At 48.8% G+C, this 19,466-nt stretch overlaps 1 protein-coding gene across 3 annotated transcripts in view; it reads left to right on the forward strand.

Moving 5' to 3' along the window:
• The window catches only part of SLC29A1 (solute carrier family 29 member 1 (Augustine blood group)), a 309,536-nt gene that overhangs the window by 254,473 nt on the left and 35,597 nt on the right, over positions 1–19,466 (forward strand). For all 3 annotated transcript variants that reach the window (XM_030195748.1, XM_030195747.1, XM_030195749.1), the window contains one exon: positions 12,970–13,081. In XM_030195748.1, coding sequence (XP_030051608.1) covers positions 12,970–13,081 — 112 coding nt within the window. The remainder of the gene's footprint in view (positions 1–12,969; positions 13,082–19,466) is intronic.

The following is a 19,466-nucleotide window of genomic DNA, read 5'->3' on the forward strand; positions in this document are numbered from 1 at the left end:
CATAAGGTAGCACTTATGTAGCAGTACAAAGGAAACACTTCAGGGTTATTAAATTTACGGCAGTGTTCCAGCTATTAGCAGCCAGATGTTGGCCAAAATCCCAGTTTTATTTTTCTTCTGAAATGGACGTACTAATGACCCACCATGATTTGTCTCTGGGGTGTCCCCTGGTGGCAAACATCCTGCTTCAGGGACTGGTGCCTCCCTCTCCCCTCCCTCCCCCCACCTTCCTCCCCCACCCCAGGGGCAGGAAGAAAGTAGTGAGAAAGGACCTGCTTGCCAGGAGAAGACTGGAACACAATTAACCCATTATGTGCTAGGAGGTGGGAGGGCAGCTGTGGATGTTGTGGTTAGGAAAAAATCCACATGTCAGCTCTAGGTGACTGGATCTCTTCAATACACAAATCACCAGAACTGTGACAGTCTTGGATCACCTGTTTTTTTTCGTTGCCGTGATTAACAATCAGCCTTTCAATGAAAAGCTCATCAATAGAAATCAAACAAAATAAAACATGGAAAAGAAAATAAGATGATACCTTTTTTATTGGACATAACTTAATACATTTCTTGATTAGCTTTCGAAGGCTGCCCTTCTTCCTCAGATCGGAAATAAGCAAATGTGCTAGCTGACAGTGTATATAAGTGAAAAACATTGAATGTTTTTCACTTATATACACTGTCAGCTAGCACATTTGCTTATTTCCGATCTGACGAAGAAGGGCAACCTTCGAAAGCTAATCAAGAAATGTATTAAGTTATGTCCAATAAAAAAGGTATCATCTTATTTTCTTTTCCATGTTTTATTTTGTTTGATTTCTATTGATAACCTTAAGAGTGGACTAACACGGCTACCACACTCCTCTACTTAATGAAAAGCTCAAGATGTGTGCTAGTAATGATATCAGATTACAAATTGACATCAATGAACAGTAGCTATTGATGATATTAGTTACAAAGAACACATGCCTAGCTCCAGATTCCATGTTCCCTCTGCAGGAAATATGTGTGAAAAAAATTGCAAATGGGTCAGATATGAGCTGGATGGCACACTCAGGCAAGCTCATGGCTTCAGTCTCACGCAGTAATTTCTGTCTCCACATCAGTTTTAAGTTGTCCATGGGGCATGCCAGCTGATTGTCAATGAGAAATGTACTTCGGAGTCACAATTAATCCCTTCATTCTATTATCTTCTGCACAGATTTTTACGCTTCGCACACAAAATTGCAGAATCGTGCCAGTTATGCACATAAGTTAATTACCTAATTAGGTGCGAATTGACACTAACAACCAATAATCAGAAATAATTGCAGGTAATTTGCAGTTACTTGTAACTACACGTAGGTGCCATATCTAGTTCTAGGGAAGGGGGATGGGACTTGGGGGTAGATGCACTAAAACCATCGCTAAAGCCCTTCCCTTACCGATTCCTTAGCGAATCGGTAAGCAACGGGAATGCATCAAGAAAATCGCATGCAAATGAGCTGGTTGCTGCTAGCTCATTTCCATGGGATTTCCTTCCAAGTCAGTCGGCCAGCTGAGCATGCGCAGAGCAGCCAAGCTTTATGCTGGCTGCTCTGCGCATGCCAAGGATGTACTTTATGGACGTTCTTCACTGAAAGAAAAAAAAAAATTTCTCCCCATAATCGTGAAGGAGATGAAAGGGCTACGAGGAGGCTCCCGATACTGCTGGCAGCTATCGGCGGCTTCTGCTCTGGCCGCCTTTCTGTCTGCCCCGGGGTGTTAGCAGCACGTCCGATGCCCCTCCTCCAGGTCTCTCTCAGCCAATCACAGCGCATTTAGCTGTCACTGGTGTCAGCTAAACGCGCTGTGATTGGCTGAGAGAGACCTGGAGGGGCATAATCGAAAGAGACATCCGACGTCCTCGCACGTCTCTCTCCGGCGGTGGTCATTACAGAAGGACACCCATCACAGAAAAATCTGGGGGAAAACCATCTAAGTGCTCGTCAGGGACGTCCCTTTTTTGTTAGTGAAGGACGTCCATGTTAGGCACTTTAGAAGGATGGCCCTGACGAGCACTTGGACATGGCTAGGCAAAGGTTTCCGGCTGGTTGCTTTTTTTTTTGTTGTTGTTTTGAGTGAAGGACGTCCATAAAGGACATCCCTGACGAGCACTTGGACGGTTTTTTTTTTAATTAAATTTATAGAAGTTTTTAGAGGCGGATAAATCCCACGCAGCCCCAACGAGAGGTACAGACCTCCCGTTAGATTTTCCACGGTTAGGCAATCGGAAAACGGTAGTGCACATCTCATAATACGATTTATACACATTATAATACTAATTTGCACATCTGCATTCCATTTTCGTTAGCTGCTACCGTGACAGGACAATGCCCTTTTGTGCATGTCCTGGTTTACTACTTGCACGTTAAACTGGCTAGAACCAATTTAAAACCTACGTTAATGGCTCATTAAGTTTGGTGCATCTAGCCCTTGGTACCTTTCTGTTGTTACAGTCAAAGCGGTTTGCATATTATTTTTGCAAAAACTTACCTGGGGCAACGGAGGGTTGAGTGACTTTCCCAGAGTCACAGTGAGCTACAGTGGGAACTGAACCCAATTCCCCTAGTTCTCAGGTCATTGCACAGGGCCAGAGCAACGCGGTAAGCATGTCAGGAGGACGCCGACCTCTGAAGGGCGCCACAAGCCACGCTTTCCGGCAGCCACAACTCCCTGTCCGCCCAGCCCTCTTCTCAGCTGCTAGTCCAGGCCCCAGCCGCAGCCCCCAGTCTCCACCCTCAGCTCCTTCGACAATCCCCCATCTCGTTTCTGCTGCCTGTAAAAGAAGCAGCTATCTGCGGGCCTTCCCTCTTATCCCACCCTCCTCTGATGTAACTTCCTATTTCTGCAAGGGTGGGACACAGAGAGGTAAGGCCTGAAGCAAGCTGCTGCTTTCACAGACGATGGCGCTGCACTGCCGGTTCAAAAGATTTTAAATGCAGGGGCGCCGGGCGGCAGAAACGAGAAGGGAGCTGTCGAGGGAGCTATTTATCTATTTATGCATGCTTATCAGGTGCATCATTAGTATTATGCTGACATCGTGTTAAATCTGTGTTATTTGAATGTTCTAATACGTTGCTTATTAGGTGTATCACTACTACTACTACTTAACATTTCTAGAGCGCTACTAGGGTTATGCAGCGCTGTACAAATTAACAAAGAAGGACAGTCCCTGCTCAAAGGAGCTTACAATCTAAAGGACGAAATGTCAAGTTGGTGCAGTCTAGATTTCTTGAGTAGAGGTGTGGTGGTTAGGTGCCCAAGGCGACATTGAAGAGGTGGGCTTTGAGCAATGATTTGAAGATGGGCAGGGAGGGGGCCTGGCATATGTGCTCAGGGAGTTTGTTCAACGCATGCGGTGAGGTGAGGCAGAAAGGGCAGAGCCTGGAGTTGGCGGTGGTGGAGAAGGGTACTGAAAGGAGGGATTTGTCTTGAGAGCGGAGATTACGGGTAGGAATGTAAGGGGAGATGAGGGTAGAGAGGTAAGGAGGGGCTGCAGATCGCGTGCATTTGTAGGTTAGTAGGAGAAGCTTGAACTGTATGCGGTACCTGATCGGAAGCCAGTGAAGTGACTTGAGGAGAGGAGTGATATGAGTATATCGGTCCAGGCGGAAGATAAGACGTGCAGCAGAGTTCTGAATGGACTGAAGGGGGGATAGATGGCTAAGTGGGAGGCCAGTGAGGAGTAGATTGCAGTAGTCAAGGCGAGAGGTAATGAGAGAGTGGATGAGAGTTCGGGTGGTGTGCTCAGAGACAAAAGGGCAAATTTTGCTAATGTTATAGAGGAAGAAGCGACAGGTCTTGGCTATCTGCTGGATATGCGCGGAGAAGGAGAGGGAGGAGTCGAAGATGACACCAAGGTTGCGGGCAGATGAGATGGGGACGATGAGGGTGTTATCAACTGAGATAGAGAGTGGAGGGAGAGGAGAAGTGGGTTTGGGTGGGAAGACAAGAAGTTTGGTCTTGGCCATGTTCAGTTTCAGGTGGCGGTTGGACATCCAGGCAGCAATGTCGGATAAGCAGGCCGATACTTTGGTTGGGTTTCCGCAGTGATGTGTGGTGTGGAGAGATAAAGCTGGGTGTCGTCAGCATAAAGATGATAGTGGAAGCCATGAGATGAGGTCAGGGAGCCCAGGGAAGAGGTGTAGATTGAAAAAAGAAGGGGTCCAAGGACAGATCCCTGAGGGACTCCAACAGAGAGCGGGATAGGGGTGGAGGACGAACCATGAGAGTGTACTGTGAAGGTACGATGGGAGAGATAAGAGGAGAACCAGGAGAGGACAGAGTCCTTGAATCCAAAAGAGGACAGTGTGTCAAGAAGTAAGTTATGATTGACAGTGTCAAAAGCGGCGGATAGGTCGAGGAGGATGAGAATGGAGTAGTGACCTTTGGATTTGACGAGGAACAGGTCATTGCAGACCTGTTATATACACCTAATCAGCAAATAGAATGTTAGGTATTATTAGGAAAGGAATGGAAAACAAAAAAGAGGATGTTATAATGCCTTTGTATCGCTCCATGGTATGACTGCACCTCGAATATTATGTTCAATTCTGGTCGCCGTATCTCAAAAAAGATATAGTGGAATTAGAAAAGGTGCAGAGAAGGGCGACAAAAATGATAAAGGAGGTGGGACAACTTCCCTATGAGGAAAGGCTAAAGCGGCTAGGGCTCTTCAGCTTGGAGAAAAGGCGGCTGAGGGGAGATATGATACAGGTCTACAAAATAAAGACTGGAGTTGAACGGGTAGATGTGAAGCATCTGTTCACGCTTTCCAAAAATACTAGGACTAGGGGGCATGCAATGAAGCTACAATGGTAAAATTATGTATCATACCTGATAATTTTCTTTCCATTAATCATAGCTGATCAATCCATAGACTGGTGGGTTGTGTCCATCTACCAGCAGGTGGAGATAGAGAGCAAACTTTTGCCTCCCTATATGTGGTCATGTGCTGCCGGAAACTCCTCAGTATGTCGATATCAAAGCTCCATCCGCAGGACTCAGCACTTAGAGAATTACACCCACAAAGGGACACTCTGCCCAGCTCACTACCGCCGAAACGGGGGAGGGGAATTAACCCAGCTCATCCCCACACAAGTGGGGGAGGGGAATCCGTCCAGCTCATCCCCGCAGAGCGGGGGAGGGACACCACACCCGCCGATGCGGGGGGATCTGGCTTATCCTGCAACCGCAACCGCGGGAGGAGCTGACTGACCCTAGCACCGCCAAAGCGGGAGGGGTACAAAACTGCCCTACAACCGCACGAAGCGGGAGGGAGTGCCGGCAGAATTTATGTCTCAATCCAGCCCCGTAAAACGGAGGGGAGAGGAATGCAGCAGCTCACTGTAACACAAACTCGTCTCAACTCTTGAAGAATCCAAGTGAAAAAACTTGAACACGAAGTCTTCCTGAAATAACTGAAGACTAAACTTGAACCTGAAATGCAACCAGAATATAAACAGTACAGATATCTGGGCGGGGCTATGGATTGATCAGCTATGATTAATGGAAAGAAAATTATCAGGTATGATACATAATTTTACCTTCCATATCATCATGCTGATCAATCCATAGACTGGTGGGATGTACCGAAGCAGTACTCACCAGGGCGGGACATTGAAATCCCTGACCTCAACACTGAAGCCCCAAACCGGGCCTCCGCCCGTGCCGCCACAGTCAAGCGGTAATGCTTGGAGAATGTATGGGTCGATGCCCAAGTTGCCGCCTTGCATATGTCTTCCAAGGAGACGGACCCGGCCTCTGCCATCGAGGCCGCCTGAGCTCTAGTGGAGTGAGCCTTCAGCTGGATAGGCGGCACCTTCCCCGCGGCCACATAAGCCGCTGCAATGGCTTCCTTGACCCATCTTGCCACTGTAGGCTTAGCAGCCTGTAGACCCTTACGAGGACCTGCAAACAGGACAAACAGATGATCCGATTTCCGGAACTCATTGGTCACTTCCAAGTATCTGATGATGACTCGTCTCACATCCAGATATTTAAGAGCAGAGTATTCCTCTGGGTAGTCCTCCCTACGAAAGGAAGGGAGACAGAGCTGCTGATTCACATGGAAGCGAGAAACAATCTTGGGCAGGAAGGAAGGCACTGTGCGAATAGTCACTCCTGCCTCAGTGAACTGCAGAAAAGGCTCTCGACATCAGAGTGCCTGGAGCTCGGAAACTCTTCTGGCTGAAGTGATAGCCACCAAAAAGACTGCTTTCAACGTCAGGTTCAAAAGGCGGCTTCTGTAATGCTCTTAGCACCAGGTTGAGATTCCACGCAGGCACCACTGAGTGCAGAGGAGGGCGCAGGTGATTAACTCCCTTGAGAAAACGCACCACATCTGGCTGCGAAGCCAGGGAAGCACCCTTCAGGCGGCCCCTGAAGCAAGCCAGGGCCGCTACCTGGACTTTCAGGGAACTGAGCGACAGGCCTTTCTCCAGACCTTCTTGCAGGAATGCCAACACTAAAGAAATTGGAGCAGTGAATGGAGAAAATGAGCCTGCTTCACACCACGCTGCAAAGGTACGCCAAACCCTGGCGCAAGCAGTAGAAGTAGAGCGCTTCCTCGCTCTCAGCATAGTGGCGATGACCTTGTCTGAGAAGCCCTTCTTCCTCAGACGCTGCCGCTCAATAGCCAGGCCATAAGACCAAAGGGGGAGGAATCCTCCATCACCACGGGACCCTGATGTAACAGACCCTGCTCCACTGGCAGCCGCAGAGGATCGTCGACTGAGAGCCTGATCAAGTCCGCATACCAGGGACGTCTGGGCCAACCCAGACCCACCAGGATTATCCGGCCCGGATGCTTTGCCACTCGGTCTAGCACCCTGCCCAACATGGGCCAGGGCGGGAACACATAGAGAAGCTCTTGTGTTGGCCACTGTTGGAGGAGAGCATCTACTCCCAGAGATCGAGGGTCCCGTCCTCTGCTGAAAAAGCGCGGCACTTGGCAATTGGCCGATGACGCCATCAGATCTAGGCTCGGCTGGCCCCAGCGCTTCGTGATATCCAAGAACGCCTGAGCCGATAACTGCCACTCTCCGGGATCCAAGGTATGGCGACTGAGAAAGTCCGCCTTGACATTCATGACTCCGGCAATGTGGGCCGCTGACAGCTGCTCCAGGCTCGCTTCCGCCCACTGGCATAGATTCATGGCTTCCTTGGCTAGAGGGGCGCTCTTGGTACCTCCCTGGCGGTTGACATGGGCCACAGCCGTGGCATTGTCCGACAGGACCCGTACTGGCTTCAACTCCAGTACCGGGATGAACTCCAAAAGCGCCAACCGAATGGCTCTGAGTTCCAGGAGGTTGATAGACCACTTTGCCTCTGCAGGAGACCAGAGCCCCTGCGCTGTCCTTCCCAAGCAGTGGGCTCCCCAGCCCGACAAAGAGGTGTCCGTCGTGACGACAATCCACTCCACTCCGGGGTCACCAGAGGCATTCCTGCAGACAACTTGTCTGTCTGCGTCCACCAGCTCAGCGCCTTGCACACTGCTGGGTCCAAGGGAAGGCGCACAGCATAATCCTCCGACATCGGAGTCCAGCGCTGCAGCAGAGAGTGTTGTAGTGGTCTCATATGAGCCCTGGCCCAGGGCACTACTTCCATCGTGGCCGTCATAGAGCCCAACAGCTGCACATAGTCCCAAGCCCGAAGAGGAGAGGCTACTAGGAACTGGTCCACCTGAGCCTGAAGCTTGACAATCCGATTGTCTGGCAGGAACACTCTGCCCTCTTGGGTGTCGAATCGAACTCCCAGATACTCCAGGGACTGAGTTGGGCGCAGCTGGCTTTTCTCCCAGTTGATGATCCACCCCAGGGAGCTCAAAAGAGCAACCACCCGGTTCACAGCTTTGCCGCACTCTGCATAAGAGGGGGCTCGGATCAACCAGTCGTCCAGATAAGGATGGACTTGTACTCCTTCCTTCCTCAGGAAGGCCGCGATGACCACCATTACTTTGGATAAGGTCCGCGGAGCAGTAGCCAACCTGAACGGGAGGGCTCTGCACTGGAAGTGTCGGCCCAGTACTGCAAAACGCAGAAAGCGTTGATGAGGAGGCCAGATGGGAATATGCAAGTACGCTTCCTTGATGTCCAAGGATGCCAGGAACTCTCCTGCCTTCACTGCCGCTATAACAGAGCGGAGGGTCTCTATGCGAAAGTGCCGAACTTTCAAGGCCCGATTGACCCCTTTGAGGTCGAGAATAGGGCATACAGAACCTCCTTTCTTTGGTACCACAAAGTAAATGGAGTAACGTCCCTTGCCAAGCTGATTTTCTGGCACCGGAACGACCGCACCCAGGCGGATCAAATTGTCCAAGGTCTGCTGCACTGCCACAGCTTTGACCGGAGACTTGCAGGGAGAGAGTACAAACCCGTTTCTTAAGGGTCGGCAGAACTCTAGCTTGTAGCCGTCTCTGATGACTTCCAGCACCCAAGCGTCTGAAGTTATTGTGGTCCACTCGCCCAGAAACGAGGACAGGCGTCCTCCAATCTGCACTGGGGCGTGGACCAAGGCCCCGTCATTGGGTACGAGACCCTGGGGGAGGACCGGAGGGAGCACCTCCGGGACGGCGATCTCTGCGAAAGGAATGCTGCTTGGGGGAGAAGTTCCTCTTGAAGGAAGAGGGGGCAGAAGAGCCCGACCTGCCCGGGCGGTACCGACGGGCTTCCTGAAACCGTCCTCTGGAGGTACCGGGGCGAGTACTAGCCCGAGCCCTGACCTCTGGTAACTTCTTGCCCTTAGACGTGCCGAGATCGGTCACGATTTTGTCCAGCTCGACCCCAAAGAGCAGCTTGCCTTTAAAAGGCAATCTAGCCAGGCGGGATTTAGAGGCGTGGTCAGCAGACCACTGTTTCAGCCAAAGCCACCGCCGCGCAGAGATTGTCTGAGCCATGCTTTTAGCTGAGGCCCTCAAGACATCATACAGCAAGTCTGCCAAATAGGCCAAGCCCGATTCCAGGGCCGGCCAATCAGCCCTCAAGGAAGGATCCGAGGGGGAAGCCCGCTGCACCATAGTCAGGCACGCCCTGGCCACATAGGAGCCGCAAACTGAGGCCTGCAAAGTTAAAGCAGCCGCCTCAAAGGACGACCTTAAGGCCGCCTCCAATCTTCTGTCTTGGGCGTCCTTTAGGGCCGTGCCACCTTCCACCGGCAACGCCGTTTTCTTAGTCACCGCAGTGATTAAAGAATCCACGGTAGGTCACAGATAGGCCTCACGTTCACTTTCAGGCAAAGGATAGAGGCGGGACATAGCCCTAGCCACTTTAAGGCTCGCTTCCGGGACATCCCATTGAGCCGAAATTAAGGTGTGCATGGCATCATGCACGTGGAAGGTTCTAGGCGGGCGCTTCGTCCCCAGCATAATGGCAGAGCCAACAGGGGCTGAGGGAGAGACGTCCTCCGGAGAGGAAATCTTCAAAATGCCCATGGCCTGCACTAACAGGTTGGGCAAATCCTCTGAGCTAAAGAGCCGCGCTGCAGAGGGGTCATCCGCTCCATCCGAGCGGGGATCCATCTCCTCCAAGGAATTCGCAAAGGACCGTTGGGAGAACTCAGAAACGCTGCCCTCATCTACATCGGAGGAGACAAAGTCCTCCAAGGCCTGGGAATCAACCCGAGGGCGTTTACCTCCGGGGGCCTCAACCTCTTTACCAGACGAGGGAGCAGGGGCAGCGTTTTGCATAAGGAAGGCCTGATGCAGCAGCAAAACAAACTCGGGGGAGAAACCTCCCAGACTGTGCACTTCCGCCGCCTGGGCTACAGCCCTAGACGCACCCTCAACCGGCGCTCGCATGAGCGGGGGAGAGACATGCTGCGCATCCAAGATGGCTACCGGCGCGACACTCCGCGAAGGAGCCGCGCGGGAAGAACGGCGCTTAACTTTAGCCGCTTTTGTGCCGTCGCCCAAATTAAGGGCGTTCATGGCATTAACGTCTCCCACCTCAAGGGCGGCCCAAGAAGAAGCCGTCTGAGCCGCGTGGCCGGCCAAGATGGCGGAGGCGAGCAGCGGGGGATGGGCGTTTATGGCGGGAAAACCGCCACACCGGAGGAAGGACCGGGACACTCATCGGTCACGAAACTGTCACCCAACAAGGGCGAATCAGACTTTAAGACCCCCGCATCCCCTCTAGAAGCGCACAAGCGATCCGGGGAGCGACTCTTTGCGCCCTCGCCCTCCGACGCCATGGGCCACGTGGAGATCAATCGGGGAACCCCCTGCCCGCTATAAAAAGGTAAAAATTACCTGCTTTCCGCTCCGAGCTGTAACGACCTGGTGTCCCAGTGAGTAGCTGCAATAAACGTTTAAATAAACGTTGAAATAAACGCCTTTAAGGACGATCAAAAATTTTTTTTTTTTTTTTTAACGGAGACAGCGGGAGGGGGGAGAAAAGGAGGGACCTGGCGCCACCAGGTTTGCACTTGCTCAAAAAGAGCCCTCAACCCCAGGCACTCAACAAAACCTAAAAATTAGGCTTGGAGGCCTAGCCAGAGCTGCTGCTGTGTGTGACCACCACCTGCTGAGATAGAGAACATACTGAGGAGTTTCCGGCAGCACATGACCACATATAGGGAGGCAAAAGTTTGCTCTCTATCTCCACCTGCTGGTAGATGGACACAACCCACCAGTCTATGGATTGATCAGCATGATGATATGGAAGTAGTAAATTTAAAACGAATCAGAGAACATATTTCTTCACCCAACGTGTAATTAAACTCTGGAATTCGTTGGCAGAGAATGTGGTAAAAGCAGTTAGCTTAGCGGAGTTTTAAAAAGGTTTGGACGGCTTCCTAAAGGAAAAGTCCATAGACCGTTATTCAATGGACTTGGGGAAAATCCACTATTTCTGGGATAAGCAGTATAAAATGTTTTGTACTTTTTTGGGATCTTGCCAGGTATTTTTGACCTGGATTGGCCACTGTTGGAAACAGGATGCTGGGATTGATGGACCTTTGGTCTTTCCCTGTATGGCAATTCAATATATTCTTGGTATTTTGAATGGAATCTTTCTACTCGTTGGGGTTCTACATGGAATGTTGCTACACATTGGAATTCTGTATGGAATCTTGTTATTCTTTAGAATTCTAGAATGTTGCTGTCCTTTGGGGTTCTGCCAGGTACTTGTGACCTGGATTGGCCACTGTTGGAAACAGGTTGCTGGGATTGATGGACCTTTGGTCTTTCCCAGTATGGCAATTCAATATACTTGGGATTTTGAATGGAATCTTTCTACTCGTTGGGGTTCTACATGGGATGTTGCTACACATTGGAATTCTGTATGGAATCTTGTTATTCTTTAGAATTCTAGAATGTTGCTACTCTTTGGGTTTCTGCCAGGTACTTGTGACCTGGATTGGCCACTGTTGGAAACAGGATGCTGGGCTTTGGACCTTTGGTCTTTTCCAGTATGGCAATACTTATGTATTATGCTAACATTGTATTATATCTCTGATATTTGAATTCCAGTGCTCTTAAATGTGTTTATTTTTTATACTTTTTCACGGTAGTTCTATTATTAGGATTCAGTTTACTGGTTTCAGGTTTACCTCATTTATTGTATTTATGTTTATTCTTGGTTATTTTACTATTGTTATGCTGTTAACAAAATTGTAAGTTTTATGTTAAACTGCACCTGCTGTACACTGCCTTGGGTGAATCTCTTCGTAAAGACGGTTAATGAATTCCACTAAATAAATGTGTTCACATCTAAAGTTACCCACATAACTGCAGGCTTGTGCTAGTATTTTACAATGGCAGTGAAGTGCTTAATCACCGTTGGAGAATTTGCACTTAGTGTACACATTTCAGGTGTCTCATTTTAGATGACCTGTGCAGATTTACCCCCTAAGTGCATACTTTTTGCTATGTAGACTTTGCAAGATTTTCAGAGCAAAATTGTGCAAGTCTTCCCCCCACCCAGGGAAATTCTGTACTTCCACTTGCACCAGGGATTAAATTCTCAGCGTACATTTCAAATTTTAAAGTCTAGGGGTAGGTAGAAAACCCTTGCTGACCCCACCCTGGGGAATGTCTGCATAAACAGCAGGTAAACTTACGCCTGTGCGTTTATCCACATCTCTTGGAGGCTTTTCCTTAGGTGAAGCAGGCATCTGTCACAAAATTGCCTGCCTCAATCAGTTTGAAGATGTGTCCTCAAGGGCAGGAATAGGGTGGAATCGTGTCTATTTTAGCATGGAAACAGTTTGCATCCCCTGGTCAGCACATCCCTTTCCGGAATTGCTTTTGAAAGCAGAAGATCGTGCATGCATTCTGGTTTTGAAATCGAGCAGATTCCACATGGAGAAATATATTTATTTATTTACCACCTTTTTGAAGGAATTCACTCAAGGCGGTGTACAGTAAAAATAAATCAATCATGAGCAATAGGCAATTACAGCAGTAAAAATATTCAAATAATGATACAAAGTATGGCATAGAATACTACTTACAATGTCAACACAATACGTAATAGAACATTTTAATTGACAGTGTAGGGTAAATCAAAGATGTAACATATAGAAGGGTAAGAAAGTAGGAAGAGTTAGAAAGTAAGGTGACTAATTTAAAGAAAGTTGCACATGAGGTCAGAAAGATGGTTAAATATATGCACACATTTTATACCTATTCCCTTATCTCTTGTTTGTCCTGTTTGTGTGTCCTAATTAGATTGTAAGCTCTGTCGAGCAGGGACTGTCTCTTCATGTTCAAGTGTACAGCACTGCGTACGTCTAGTAGCGCTTTAGAAATGATAAGTAGTAGTAGTAATATTGTACAGCTGTAAACTAAAATTCCTCTTATAACAAACATCTAGGCAGCATAGGGTTGTAATCTAGGGCCGGAGAGGAGACAGGGAAATCCACTGCAAGACAGGAAGAAGAGAGCCCATGTTCTGTCCGTAGCGTTATCTGTACCTTCTGCTAACCGGCATTTCACTTGCTGTCTCTCCTCAGCTCTGGCCCATGGCGCTCTCTGTCTGCTTCGTGTTTACAGTCACCATTGGAGTCTTTCCTGCTGTCACTGCTGATGCAAGATCTACCATCGCAGCAGACACCAGCGCCTGGAGTAAGTACAGCATTGGGGGGGGGGGGGGAGAGGAAAGTGAAGTTACTTACCTGTAACGGGTTCTCTGTGGACAGCAGGATGAGTCAGCCACATATTCATCCAATGGGAGTCTTCAGGCGACATCATCTATATTTGACTGATGCATCCTGCTTCTTCTGGGGGGGGGGGGAGGCCTGGGAACAGATTCCACCCTAAGCAACAGTGATAGGAAATACAAATTTCAAGTGGCTTTATAGTACCCAGTTCCCCCAACTATACAATGTAGCTCAGGTCTCTCACTCTGCCACCAGCATCCTGGGCACCCTCGACCCAGGCTACATAACAAAACAGTTTCTTTCTTCTTACTTAATCACTTCGTTTTCTGAGCTGGGTGCAGACTGGGGTTGGATAAAATCTGGAAGGTCATAGGGTTTGAGCTGGTCTCTTTTACTCTGGTTTATCTTTTCAGTAGGGAGTCAATCGCTCTCTCACTCACACAATGAAAAGACTCCAGTCCGGGTCTTATGCAATCAACAGGAACTTTACTGAACTTCTCTAACAGGCAATCCAAACTTTCAAATGGAACCATTAATTTGTAACCCAACTTGATTTCTTGTAACAAGAATAAATCTAGAGCCAAACTCAAGGACAAGGTGTAAATCCTCTCGTTCAATTTGTAATTCCTACAGTATGTACATATTTACAGCTCCTTCTGTCCTTTACCCATCCCTTCTGGGCAGTGGCATAGGTATGTGGGGCCATGGGGGTCTGGCCCTCCCAGATTTCCTCTGGGACCCTGTTTTCCCTGACGGGGGTCCCCAACCCCCACCAGCCGAAGCCTTGTCTTACGCCAGTCTTCAGCGCCGCATTGCCTGCCCTGCTCTGTCTTCCCCTCACATCCGGCATGCACCTTTTAGTGAAACTGAGCATGTTCAATTTCACTAAAAGGAGTGTGCAGGACGTGAGGGGAAGACAAAGCAGGGCAGGCAAAGCTTCAGCTGACAGGGGTTGGGGATCCCCGCCAGCCAAGGTATCTGCTGTGGCAGTGGGTGGGGAGAGGCGGAGTGGCAGACCAAAATGTGCCCCCCCCACCTCGGGCTCTGGCCCCCTCTCACCGTGAGGTCTGGCTACGCCCTTGCTTCTGGCTGGAACAATCTAAGGCTGTGCCTGCAGCAATGATGAAACAAGTGATCTTCTCCCTGGACCAGACTCCCTCATCCATTCACTCCTTCCCCCAAGGTCTACCTCTCCAGGCTACTACATTAAGCTCCATAAGACTCTGTTCTGCTCCTGCTCCTAGGCTGGGATCTCCTACTTCCTACCTAGAGCACTGCACCCCCTCACGGTTACTGCTTTGGTAGAAACCTGAACCCATCCAGGACTCCCCCTTCTCCTCAAGGGTCCTGGCAGGGGTAGAGGGAACAAAAGACCTTGTGCTTTCTCCAACCACAACACCAGTTGACGTGAAAAAAATGCACGACCTAACCAACTTTCGGAAATCACTGAAGACTTGCCTCTTCAACAAGGCATACCACAACGATCCATCATATGAACTTTAACGCAATACCACTTTATCTCTTATTCCGAATGTGATCTCTTTATACTTGATTGCTTAATCTACTATCTCACTCATGATCTTTATGTAATACCACTTGTATCTCTCACTCTGGAATGGCGATCGCCATGACGGAACAATGTAAGCCACATTGAGTTTGCAAATAGGTGGGAAAATGTGGGATAAAATGCAGCAAATAAATAAATTAACTACTGTCACTCAACAACTAGGAACGTTTCCCTTAGCACTTTCCCACAAACGCTCCCCTAGGGGGTGGGCTTCTCATAACTCCATTACTAACCAATTTCCCTCCCCTCCCAAGTGACTCTAGGGAGGGGTTACCAGCACTTAGTAATTCCCATTGTAAAGGGGGATTACAAGAATAATATCTCTACTTTCCCCACATATTAGCCCTGCCAAACCCTAATACATAAAGTCCACATCCCAAGTACATTTGCCCTCTGTACACAGCAGTGTCGTCCCCCCCCCCCCCCAATGCAATGTAGTTGATATATTGTGATATCCCCCTTCTCACTCAGGGTGACCTGGTTCTCAATATGCAGATCATATGCAAATTAGTGTGCTACCCCTTCTCGCTCAGGGTGACCTGGTTCCCACTAAGCAAATTAAACAGGTCTCACCAACTGCATATTTCTCAGGCAACTCTTTATTCCAGCACCTGGGCACACTTCTTCTAGCTTAATACTATATACTTTCATAGGTCTTCAAACTGAGCCTCCCCACACAGATACATGGGCTCAGTACTAGCTTCAATATTTTGGGGACTCCCAACCCCAGGCTTGCAGCCTGCTTCTCTCAGTACTTTGGACACACAGTCCTTCCTTTGAACACACAGTTCTTTACCAGTACTGGGGACACACAGCCCTTCCTCCTTTGAACACACAGTTCTATAAGTACTGAGGACACACAGTCCAACACTAATGCTTTAGGGACTTCTTACCCCAGGATTTTCAGCCTGCTTGTCTCCTTTGGACACACCGTCCACCACAAGTCCATAGGGTTAGCCAGTATCTTTCAGGGGGATCTCTCTTCTTCTGCTGCCAGCTCCCTTCTCTTCCTTTCACCCTCAGGTGGGGTATAAAGTGGTTAATTAGCTACACAGGACCCAGCCCATAACCTCCTACACCTGTGGACCTCCCAGGGCTCTCCCCGGTCCTAGCGACCTCCACCTATTCTCCTAGCGCCCTCTAGTGACCTACCCCGGATAGGACAGCCTCTTCCTTATCACAATATGAATATATCTTCTAATGCTGAAAGGAACAGTTGAGAGTAAAGTCATAAAGCTCTTTTAAAAATGTGTGCTACGATGCAGAGGAATTTGGATGGTTTGGGTCACTGCAGAGGCAGCGTTCAAAGCCCCTCTTGGTAAAGGAGTCATGGTTATTGCACCGAGGTGACACCTAGGGGTCCGGTAGCGCTATAGAAATGATAAGTAGTAGTAGTAGTAATTCTATAACTGAGCATCTCCATTTCGGAGCCCAGAGGGTGCAAGGAAGGAGTGTATTCTAAAACAGAATTTAGGCATCTAGATTCCATTAGAGAAATACTGCCGTACCTTGGTATCGACATACCTAACATCCTGGTCAGTCCTGAATTAACCATTTAGCAAATAAGCACATGCTTAGGGTACCAAGGGAAGGGGGACACCATGGAGGTTTTCCCCATAGCTGTCATGCCCTTACCTCTTTCACTGCCATCTGCCACAACCATTATCCAATGTGAATTTCAGTGTTTTCTAATCATTATAAATACGGTCTTGAATGCAAAAAATTATAGGGACAGGCTTATGAACCTCAACATGTATATGCTGGAAGAGAGGAGGGAGAGAGGAGACATGATAGAAACGTTTAAATATCTCAAGGGCATTTATGTACAGGAAGAGAGCCTTTTTCAAATGAAGGAGAGCTCTGGAATGAGGGGACATATGACAAAGTTAAGAGGGAATAGGCTTAGGAGTAACCTAAGGAAGTATTATTTCACAGAAAGGGTGGTGGAGGCCTGGAATGGCCTCCTGGTGGAGGTGGTGGAGTCGAGGACTGTTCCAGAATTTAAAAAGGCATGGGATAAGCATGTGGGATCGCTTAGGAAAAGGAAGAGTTAGGGGTTACAGAGGATGGGCAGACTGGATGGCTCATATTGCCTTTATCTGCCGTCATGTTTCTATGTTTCTATTCCACCAATGCATAAGAGCCAACCTCCTCAGTGATGTCACAATGGCTCAATTGTCCTATTCTTGGCTTACTTTCCCCCCTTAGTGTGTTTCAGTCTCTGGTAACCAGAGCTGATATTGTGATGTCATAATGCCTCATTCCACCAATGCCCAAGAGCCAACCTCATCAGTGATGTCACAATGGCTCAATTGTCCTATTCTTGGCTTACTTTCCCCCCTTAGTGTGTTTCAGTCTCTGGTAACCAGAGCTGATATTGTGATGATGTCATAATGCCTCATTCCACCAATGCCTAAGAGCCAACCTCATCAGTGATGTCACAATGGCTCAATTGTCCTATTATTGCCTTACTTTCCCCCCCTTAGTGTGTTTCAGTCTCTGGTAACCAGAGCTGATATTGTGATGTCATAATGCCTCATTCCACCAATGCCCAAGAGCCAACCTCATCAGTGATGTCACAATGGCTCAATTGTCCTATTCTTGGCTTACTTTCCCCCCTTAGTGTGAAGAGTTTCAGTCTCTGGTAACCAGAGCTGATATTGTGATGTCATAATGGGAATAGGTTTAGGAATAACCTAAGGAAGTATTATTTCACAGAAAGGGTGGTGGAGGCATGGAATGGCCTCCCGGTGGAGGTGGTGGAGTCGAGGACTGTTCCAGAATTTAAAAAGGCATGGGATAAGCATGTGGGATCGCTTAGGAAAAGGAAGAGTTAGGGGTTACAGAGGATGGGCAGACTGGATGGCTCATATGGCCTTTATCTGCCGTCATGTTTCTATGTTTCTATATGATGTTTTGTTTCGTACAATAATATTTCTCAGCTCTTACTGAGTCTTAATGTCTTGTCAGTTAAGCAATGGAAGGACCGATGGGCACCAGTGTTGGCCCGTGCTTAGGACGTCATGGGTGCTCACGCTTTTGCCAGACGTAGAGCCGGTGTAAACGTGAGTTGCGTTCGTGGGAGCTGAGCCCATACTGAAGCCCCGCATATTGCCCACTTTGCAAATACACGCTATGTAAATTAAGTGGGCATTCGCCGAATAACCCTTCGGCAGATGTTTGCATTGACAGATGAAGGTGTCCATTATTCTAAGCATTTACAGCAGTGGCGTAGCCATGTGGGGCCATGGGGGCCTGGGCCCCCGTATATTTCGCCCTGGACCCCCCTACAGATAACCCTCTCGACCCCTCCAATCCCGCCGCCAACCTGCCATTGCTGTCGTCTACCTTTGCTGGCGGAGGTCCCCAACCCCCGCCAGCCAAGGCCCTCCTCTTCCTGCGCAAGGCTTCGCTCTGTTTCTGACATCCTGCACATTGTACGTGCAGGACGTCAGACTCACAGAAACAGAACGAAGCCTTGCGATCAGCCAGCAAGGTCCTCTTCTTCCAGCGCAAGGCTTCATTCTGTTTCTGTGAGTCTGACGTCCTGCGCGTACAACATGCAGGACATCAGAAACAGTCAGAACGAAGCCTTGCGCGGGAAGAGGAGGCCCTCGACTGGCGGGGGTTGGGGTCCCCCGCCAGCAAAGGTAAGCGACAGCAGCGGGGTTAGGTTGGCGGCGGGAGGGGGGTCAAAGTTGTTGGTGGTGGTGGTGGTGGTGGTGGTGGTGGTGGCAGCGGCGGGGGGGGGGGGGTCGGCAATGGCCGGGGGGGGTAAAATGTGCCCCCTCACCTCAGGCTCTGGACCCCCCCTCCCGCCGAAGTCTGGCTACGCCCCTGATTTACAGGTATATTTGGGTGCCCAAGTTATAGCCCTTCCAGTGTCATGATTTTAGGGTGCTGAAGAGAACCTCAGTGCATAGCAACTGGGAGGGGGATACAGTAGGGGAATATCCCTGGTTATCAGTGAATGAAGGCTGATAAAACCAGATACCAGCCAGTGAGCTGGAAGTACAAAGGAAGCGGAGGAAACTGTGGGGTCAAAAGAAAAGAGATGCAAGAGAGCAGTGCATGATGGGAGGGTGATAATATCAGTGATATTGTTTTTAATTAGGTGGTGTATTAAAGCGTGTTGTAGGTGTCTCTTGCACAGTGCTTTGGCTGAATCTTGACTCAACATTCTAGTCTATGAATGAATAAATAAAATGAAATTATTTCCAGTGGGAAAAGGCAGTAGCCAGAGCTGAAGGGGTGCCTGGGTACCCTGGGAAAGGCACAACTAATGAAACAAGTGGGCAAAGCATGCAGAGTATGGCTCATGGAATTCTTTCCAGTACCTTTGTGTGCACATGTGTGTTTAGGTGTGTCTGTGTTGACTCTCTATGTGCCTGTGACCCAGAGGGGAGAGACAGTATGAATGGAGTGGTACCCAAATATTCCAAATAATAAACTGAAAGAAACCAAGTATGATTGTAGATCTGGCCATTATATTTGACCGCTGACCGATTTGAAAGGATGGATTTAACATTTAAACTACAGGGTGCCAGTGTACCAAGACAACAGGCGTCGCCATGTTTCCCCACCACTAGGAGGCAGTGTACAGAGGAGGCAGTTCTACAAAGGACATTAAGGGATAAATTCTATATATACTGCCAAAAACAATTGTTGCCGAAAAAAGCACTATTCTACAAAATGCATTTAAAGTTAGGTGCGATTTGTAGAATAGCGCTTATGCCCGGAAATCTCACCTAAGTTTTGACGCAGCCATTTGCAACAACTAAAA

Source organism: Microcaecilia unicolor, chromosome 3, assembly GCF_901765095.1.
Source record: "Microcaecilia unicolor chromosome 3, aMicUni1.1, whole genome shotgun sequence".
Taxonomy (NCBI): Eukaryota; Metazoa; Chordata; class Amphibia; order Gymnophiona; family Siphonopidae; genus Microcaecilia; species Microcaecilia unicolor.